This window comes from Chrysochloris asiatica, unplaced genomic scaffold (assembly GCF_000296735.1).
Source record: "Chrysochloris asiatica unplaced genomic scaffold, ChrAsi1.0 scaffold00092, whole genome shotgun sequence".
NCBI lineage: Eukaryota > Metazoa > Chordata > Mammalia > Afrosoricida > Chrysochloridae > Chrysochloris > Chrysochloris asiatica.
The window spans coordinates 906108-914423 of NW_006408610.1; the positions used below are offsets into that span (position 1 = coordinate 906108).

An 8316-nucleotide genomic window follows, 5' to 3' on the forward strand; every position below is an offset into this window, starting at 1 on the left:
AGGATTTTTGTTTTCTTTACATTGAGATGTAATCCATACCGAAGGCTGTGCTCTTTGATCTTCATCAGTAAATATTTTAAGTCCTCTTCACTTTCAGTAAGCATCTATTAACTTCATGTTATAAGCCCAAGAAAAAGATTACTTTATTTTGTTGCTCAAATTATTCCAATTTTGGAACTCTTTCTGTTGTCTCTTTCTATTTGAGAACTCTTCCTGTTGTCTCTCATTTCCCCTCGACACAAAACCATCCATCTGTGTGTGTGTTAAGTACTTTTTTACTTTCTACAAGGCACTGAAAAATGTTACATCTTGTATATTTCCTGCTCCACTGCTAGAACCAGGTATTTTTCCAAGAACTCTAGTTTATTTTATTGAACAATGCTATTAGAAACCAAGATCTGGACTATTAGATATGCATATTGTTCCTGGGAAGTAATTGCTTTTAAGCTCTTCAAGCTAACATAACTAAAGAAATGCGTGCTATAGACAGCCTTAGAAATCTTAGGTAACAGTTGTATTTTTGCCTGACAGAGTCGTTATGAGTTGGAATCAACTTGACATCAGTGGAAAGATAGATTTTTAATTGCAAATTCAATTGCTTTAATTAGTTGTAGGGCTATTTATATCTGTTTCTTGTTGCATTTACCCATTTCATTTAATACATTGTTTGAATATTGCCTTATTGTGGATCATGACAAGATATGAACAACATTGTAAAGTACGAGTATTCCAGAACACGTAACTGTGTTCATGAGGAATCTGTACATGGACCAAGAGGCAGTTGTTCGAACAGAACACAGGAACACTAAATGGTTTAAAATTAAGAAAGGTGTGCAACAGGGTTGTATTCTTTCACCATACTTATTCAATCTGTATGCTGAGCAATTAATCCGAAAAACTGAGTTATATGAAGAAAAATGTGGCATCAGGATTGGAGGAAGACTCATTAACAACCTATGATATGCAGATGATACAACCTTGCTTACTGAAAGTGAAGCACTTAAAATATTTACTGATGAAGATCAAAGAGCACAGCCTTCGGTATGGACTGCATCTCAATTTAAGAAAACAAAAATCTTCACCACTGGACCAATAAACAACATTCTTATCAATGGAGAAAAGATTGAAGTTGTCAAGGACTTCATTCTTCTTGGATCAACTATCAACACTCATGGAAGCAGCAGTCAAGAAATCAAACGACGTAATGCATTAGACAAATCTGCTGCACAAGACCTTTTTAAAGTGTTGAAGAGCAAAGATGTCAGCTTGAGGACTACGGTACGCCTTACTGACTCAAGCCATGGTATTTTCAATAACCTCATATACATATGAAAGCTGGACAGTGAATAAGGTAGACTGCAGAAGAATTGATGCTTTTGAGTTATGATGTTGGAGGAAAATATTGAAAGTGCCATGGACTGTCAAAGGAACAAAGAGATCTGTGTTGGAAGAAGTGCAGCCAGAGTGCTCCTTGGAGGCCAGGAAGGCCAAACTTTGTCTCTCATACTTCGGAGGGACCAGTCCCTGGAGAAGGATATCATGTTTGGTAAGGTGGAGGGTCAGAGAAAAAGAGAAGACCCTCAGCGAGATGGACTGGCCAAGTGGCAGCATCAATAGGCTCAAGTGTGGCAACAATAGTGAGGTTGACCCAGGACCAGGCAGTGTTTTGCTTTGTTATGCATAGGGTCGTTATGAGTCAGTACCTACTCGATGGCACCTCACAACAACAACAACACCATTTAATGTCTGGTGTGTAAGATCTGTAGTAATATTCCCTCTTTTCACTCATGATATTAGCCTTGATCAGTTTTACTAGGGGGTTATCAATTTGATAAATCTTGTCAATGAAATAATTTTGACTGTTACTTTTGTTTTTTGTGTATTTCCTAGGTTTCCATTATTTTCTTCCTTCCACTCACCATGGGTTTTATTTACTTTTCGTTTTTTAAGCTTAAGGGTGTTGTTAAGTGACGCTGAGTTGGTTCCGACTCACAGTGACCATGTACAGGGTTTCCGAGGAGAAGCTGGTGGGTTTAAACTGCTGGCCTTGTGGTTCACAGTCCAGTGCTGATCTTACAGCACCACACCAGGAGTCCTTAAAGTGGAAACTTAAATAATGATATTTTCTCAAATATAAGCATGAGAAGCTATATATTACTTTTTCCATTCAATGCTTTAACAGCATCCCACAAATTTTGATGTATGGCCTATTTATTACCACACAGTTTGAGATATGGCTTGTGGTTCTACATAAAAGCATCATCAAACCAATGAACAATACATTCTCTGTAAGAAAACACTATTTACTGAAAGTGAGTCAAGTCAGACAAAGTGTGAGGTGGGTTTGCTCTCAGCTCCTATAGTTGTCAATCTTTCTTTTCAAGTCAGTTAAGTGGTTGGGTTTGGCAAAGAACCACAGTTAATTAAACCAAAGATTCTGATACCTTCTTCTTTTAAGAAGGATCCGAGAACTGTAATAATGTATGTGGAAATGCATGCATTGCCCCCGGAAGGCCCATTGGAGTTGCACTGAAGCATTCTGCTGGATCTTCTGCCTCATCACAGCTGAGGCATGTGGCTGAGTTGTTGCTGCATCACAGGGTAACCCAGGGGAGAATACTGGGACAGAATGGCATTCATCAACAGAGAGGGTTAGGTTCTACAATGACCAAAAGGACATGGGGAAATTGAATGGGATCAAGCAACTGAAAGAAAGGCCAGAGAGGGTAAAAGTCAAGTGCTGTAAGATAAATGGTTGTAGACCCAGAGGGCCCAGTGCTCTCCAGCAATAAATATGTTTGGGGAAAGAGGGCAGGCAGATGGAAGGGATAAGTGAACACAGTAATCAGGATAAGGAAGACACTGAATGAAACAACTGTTCCCAAGAAAACACTACAAGATCCCCGGCGAAATTTATGATGTGTGAAAGGAGCAGTGCAGAGGAAGGCATCCTCTTCCTCCTATTAACCTTCCGCCAGTGTCAGAAAACAAGAAACTGAATGGATATGGGGAGCCAGAAATTGGCACAGACTACCAAAGACTTGTTGGCACAGACTAAAGGTGGGGCAGGTAATTGATTAAGACCAGATGGAACCCTGTTGGGAAATTAAATGTGCTACCTGACTTAATATTCATGAGGGAAAAAGAGTTCAGATGCTAGGGTACTGGTACATTTCCCAGGAGAAAAGGTGACGTTAGAATGAAACAGGACCGATCTGGTACAGGTGTTAGACATTGCCACAGATGCATAGAGGAGAGCATACAGGTGTCAGGAGTCTAGTTAGACCGGAGTTCCAGTCCCACCTCTCTCAGAACTTCAACAAAGTCTGAGTTAGAAGACTACATTTGTAAGGGCTGACGAAAGGATTGAACAGATCGCATCTGTATAGTCTCTCCTGCAATCCCTAACACAACAATGAGAACTCCATTTGTGCAGATATGGACTACTGTGTTTAAGTGTTGAAGACACTCACAATCAGAGATGACAGGGGATGGGTGAATGCTCTCAAATCCCTGCAGCTGGAAAGAAATGAGTCTCAAGAATGTTGTTAACACCTAATACCAAACTATAAAGAGTGACAGCAGAGCCCCAACTGTGATGCTTTCTGTTAACAGGATTGCCCTTCTTGCTACAAAACGAGGTGCAACATTCTCCATTAGCAATTTTCGAATGGGGTTGTGTGTGAGAACCAATGCTATCATACAGATGCTGAGATTTCAATGATGTGAATACAAGTCTTTTTAACAAAGAAGAAAATTTTAAGAAGTCTACCAGTTTTACCTGATGAGGTCCTGAACGCGACTGTTAAAAGCATCACCTTGTGAGGGCTTGGTTTTCATTTCCTGGGTTGATATTTTTGGTGTAGCTGGCTGGCTAGTTCCATTTGGTCTATTGGCAATCAGGCAGCCCAAAACCACAGCACTGACTTTCAAAAGTCCCGTAGTCAAGCCTTCAAATACTTGCTTATTTGTATTTCTTCCCAAAATAGCATTACTTTCATCTGGAACATAAACCTGTATTTAAGGAAAAGAAACAAAGAAAAAAAAAGTAAAGTAAATACATTTTAATAAAATCACCAGAAATGGACAGGGATGATTATTTGTGAATATTCTAGGATTATATGTAATTTTGAAATTCTATAGGTAGTGATCTGAAATCTTTAAGAGTATGGGCTCTGAAGTTAGACTGCTGAGTTTAAATCTCAGCTTTGCCCTCCTGAGCTGGGTAACCTAGGGCAGGTTGTTCATGTTGCTGACTGCCATCAAGCCATTTCTGATTCACAGCGACCATGCATAGGGTTTTCGAGGAGTGGCTGGTGGGTTTGAACTGCCAACCTAATGGTTAGCAGTTCAGTGTTTATCCTACCGGGCCACACCTGTTACTAGTCACGACATTTCTGTTTTCTCATCTATAAAACAGGATAATGACAGTATCTTAGTTAGCATAAGATTCTTGTGAGGACTGAACAAGCTAATCTACATAAAAGCCTAGTACATGCTTAGGCACATAGTAAGTGCTCAATATATATTATTTATTTAACTAAGCAATGTGGCTGTTGTTGTTAAGTGCCTTTTGAGTTGGTTCTGACACTGTGACCCTGCACAGGGTTTCTGAGGCTTTTAAAAAATTTTTGGGAGCAGAAAGCCTCAGCTTTCTCTGTGGAGTGGCTGCTGGGCTTGAACCGTGGACCTCAGTGCTTTTCCTGAAGAGCTACTGCACTTCCAATTAAGCAAAATAAATAAATTATATTAAACAATTTCTAGGAACTCAAAACAAACCCATTGGTGAACTGTTATCACTGTTGCTCATAAAATGGATTTTATAAATAGCTCTCTAAACTGCTCTCATAGGATGAAATGTGCATTTCGTATTACAATATGGCAAAACAGTTAATTTCTTAGTACATACACTCACATCCTGCAATCTTTGAATACAGTTTACAGGCATTAAACAGTAAAAAAAAAAAATCTACTCTCGAAATATTTTACTCATTTACAATTTACGGTTGGCAGTGATGTCTGACAGAGGTGCGTGGTAAGAGCCAAGCTGGCTGTGATGGTTAGGGCTCTGTGTTAATTTGGCTAGGTTACAATTCTCATGAGTGGTTTGGCAGTTATGTAATGACATAGTCATCCTCCATATTTTGCACAAGGCAAATGTTCCCATAATGACCTGATCTTTGGAACCTAATCATGTAAATAAATGAGGAAATGGGTGTAGGAAATGCTTACAAGAATGCCTGCTGGCACATTGGTAAACTCCATTTTGCCATTCTAATTGCTACTCCTACGGCTACCGACTCCACGGCACTTAATAACAACAACAACTACGGCTAAGGAGCTCTGGTAGCGTAGTGGTTATGAATCGGGCTGCGAACCTTAAGGTCAGCAGTTTGAAACTACCAACTGTTCCACGGGAGAAAGATGAGGCTTTCTGCTCCCGTAAAGATTTACAGCCTCGGAAACCCTGTACAGGGTCGCTATGAGTCGGAACCGACTCCATGGCACATTACAACAACAACAACTACGGCTACTGCTAGAGTTAGTCTCTGAGTACTCAGTTGTAAATCGGTTCTGATATAAGTTTCATACCTAATTGGAAAAAAAGTTTATATTACCTTTATGAATCAAAACAATCAATGTGTGTGAGTGAGTGAGTATCAGAATAAACCACCAGCAACTTACGGGCTGCAACACTGTATGTAGTACATATTACTCATGAAAAGATGTATAAGAAAAAACAAAAATGGTTGGTTGCAACTTAAATGTGTGGTAAGTCAGGGACTACTTGTATGATACCAGGAGTAATGCTGCTGGATTGTTTTTATACCAAAGGGTGATTAGAAGTATAATGCCTAGACAAGGAGTTACCAGGCTGGGAGCCCTGGCCTTCCCTAGAGATGCTGGTCACATGACAGCTCATTCTTCCCAGGGAGAGGAGAGACTGCCTCGGGAAGGCCTCATGACCAAGCAAGGAGCAGGTACAGTATGCTAAGGGTGGTAGGGAAGGACGTTTTGACTTGTAATCAGATGGCACTACACTCAAGTTCTAGCATCTCTTCTAGCAGATGTTATGATTTTAAGTAATAGCTTCTTATTTTTGTATCTGTCTACCTCCTATGATGACTACAAGAAGATCAAGTAGGAAAATGAGTGGGAAAATACTTGGGAAACCATTATATTCCACACATGTTCTCACTTAGGGAGAAAGAACCTTTACCAACTCCACCAAAAGCTAGAGAAATGGTCACTTCGATACAAAGACGATTATTTATAAACATAAGTGAACAGTCCCTGAATGAATGTCCCTTTTCTGAGAATAAACTTGATGATGACTGACCATTAAGTTGTCTCTGACCATTGTGGTTTTAGCCATTCCCACATCAAGGTAACTATGGGAAAACCTTCCTTTGGAACTCCACATTAGTTCGAAAGTCACAAGCTTCTTCAGACCGTGACTAGAATAGCCCAGTGTATCCCAATACAGAAAGTGGTATGAGGACTAAGGTGAGCCTGACCCAAGCCATGGTATCTTCAATAACCTCACATACATGTGAAAGCTGGACACTGAATAAGGAGGACTGTAGAAGAATTGATGCATTTGAGTTACAGTGTTGGAGGAGACTACTGAAAGTGTCATGGGCTGCCAAATGAATAAATAGATCTGTGTTGAAGAAGCGCAGCCAGAGTGCTCTGGATGGCCAAACTTCATCTCTCATACTTCGGACATATCGTCAGGAGGAACCAGCTGCTGGAGAAGGGTATCATGTTTGGTAAGGTGGAGGGTCAGAGAAAAAGAGGAAGACCTCCAGCGAGATGGATCGGCCAAGTGGCAGCATCAATGGGCTCAAGCATGGCAACAATTGTGAGGTTGGCCCAGGACTGGCAGTGTTTCGTTCTGTTGTGCATAGGGTTGCTATGAGTCGCTACCGACTCGATGGTACTTAACAACAACAACAACAACTTTTGCTCACAATTTACTGGCCAGAACCAGTCATATAGTTTAAGCCAACCACAAAGAAGACAGGAAGCGTATTTAGTTAGCTGCTGCTGAGTTGGTTCCAACTCTGAGCAACCTTATGCACAACAAAAAGAAACTGTTCCCCAGTCCTGCGTCATCCTCACAAGTGTAGTTAAGCCCACTGCTGTTACCACTGTGTCAATCCATCTCATTGGTGGTCTTTCTCTATTTCACTAACCCTGCTCCACTTTACCAAGCATGATATACTTCTCCAGTGACTGGTCCCTTCTGATAGCATGTCCGAAGTATGAAACATGAAGTCTCGCCATCCTGGCTTCTAAGGAATATTGTCTGTACTTCCAGCACACATTTGTTTGTTCTTCTGCCAGCCCATGATACATTTTACAGTCTTTTCCAACACCATAATCCAAACGTATCAATTCTTCTATGGTATCAATTCTTCTATGGTATGTTCAATTTTCACATGCATATGAGGATATTGAAAATATGGCTTGGGTCAGGTGCATCTTAGTCCTCAAACTGTTATCTTTGCTCGTGTACAATTTAAAGGGGTCCTGTGCAGCAGGTTTGCCTAATGCAACATACATCATTTGATTTTAGGACTGCTGCTTCCATGAGTGTTGATTGTGGATCCTAGTAAATTGAAGTCTTTGACAATTTCAATCTTTTCTTCATTTATCATGATGCTATTTATTAGTTCAGTAGTGAAAAATTTTGTTTTCTTTACACTGAGGTGCAATCCATACTGAAGGCTTCAGTCTTTGATCTTCATCAGTATTTTAAGTCCTCTTTGCTTCCAGAAAGCAAAGTTGTGTTATCCGCATATTATAGGTTAATGAGTCTCTTTCCAATTCTGATACTACATTCTTCATAGAATCCAGCTTCTCAGATTATTTGCTCGGCACACAGATTGAATAAATCTGATGGAAGGATTCAATCCTCTCATATACCTTTCCTGATCTTAAACCATTCAGTAACCCCTTGTTTTGTTCTAACTGCCTCTTGGCCTATGTACAAGTTCGTCATGAGCACAATTAAGTGCTTTAGAAATACCTATTCGTCAAAATGTTGTCCATAGTTTGTGATGGTCTACACAGACAAAAGCCTGTGCATAGTCAATAAAGCAGAAGTAAACATCATTCTGGTATTCTCTGCTTTCAGCCCAAATCCATCTGACACCAGCAATGATACTGCTCGTTCTACGTCTTCTGAATCTGAATTGAATTTCTGGTAGTTCTCTGTCCATGTACTGTTGCAACCGTGTTTGAAGAATCTTCAGGAAATTTTACCTGCATATGATACTGTTTAGTGATTTCCACATTCTGTTGGGTCAC

At 40.2% G+C, this 8316-nt stretch overlaps 1 protein-coding gene across 1 annotated transcript in view; it reads right to left on the reverse strand.

Annotated features, from left to right (window-relative positions):
• The window catches only part of SCAPER (S-phase cyclin A-associated protein in the ER), a 466531-nt gene that overhangs the window by 87674 nt on the left and 370541 nt on the right, over positions 1-8316 (reverse strand). The window contains exon 25 of the mRNA XM_006866457.1: positions 3782-4014. Coding sequence (XP_006866519.1) covers positions 3782-4014 — 233 coding nt within the window. The remainder of the gene's footprint in view (positions 1-3781; positions 4015-8316) is intronic.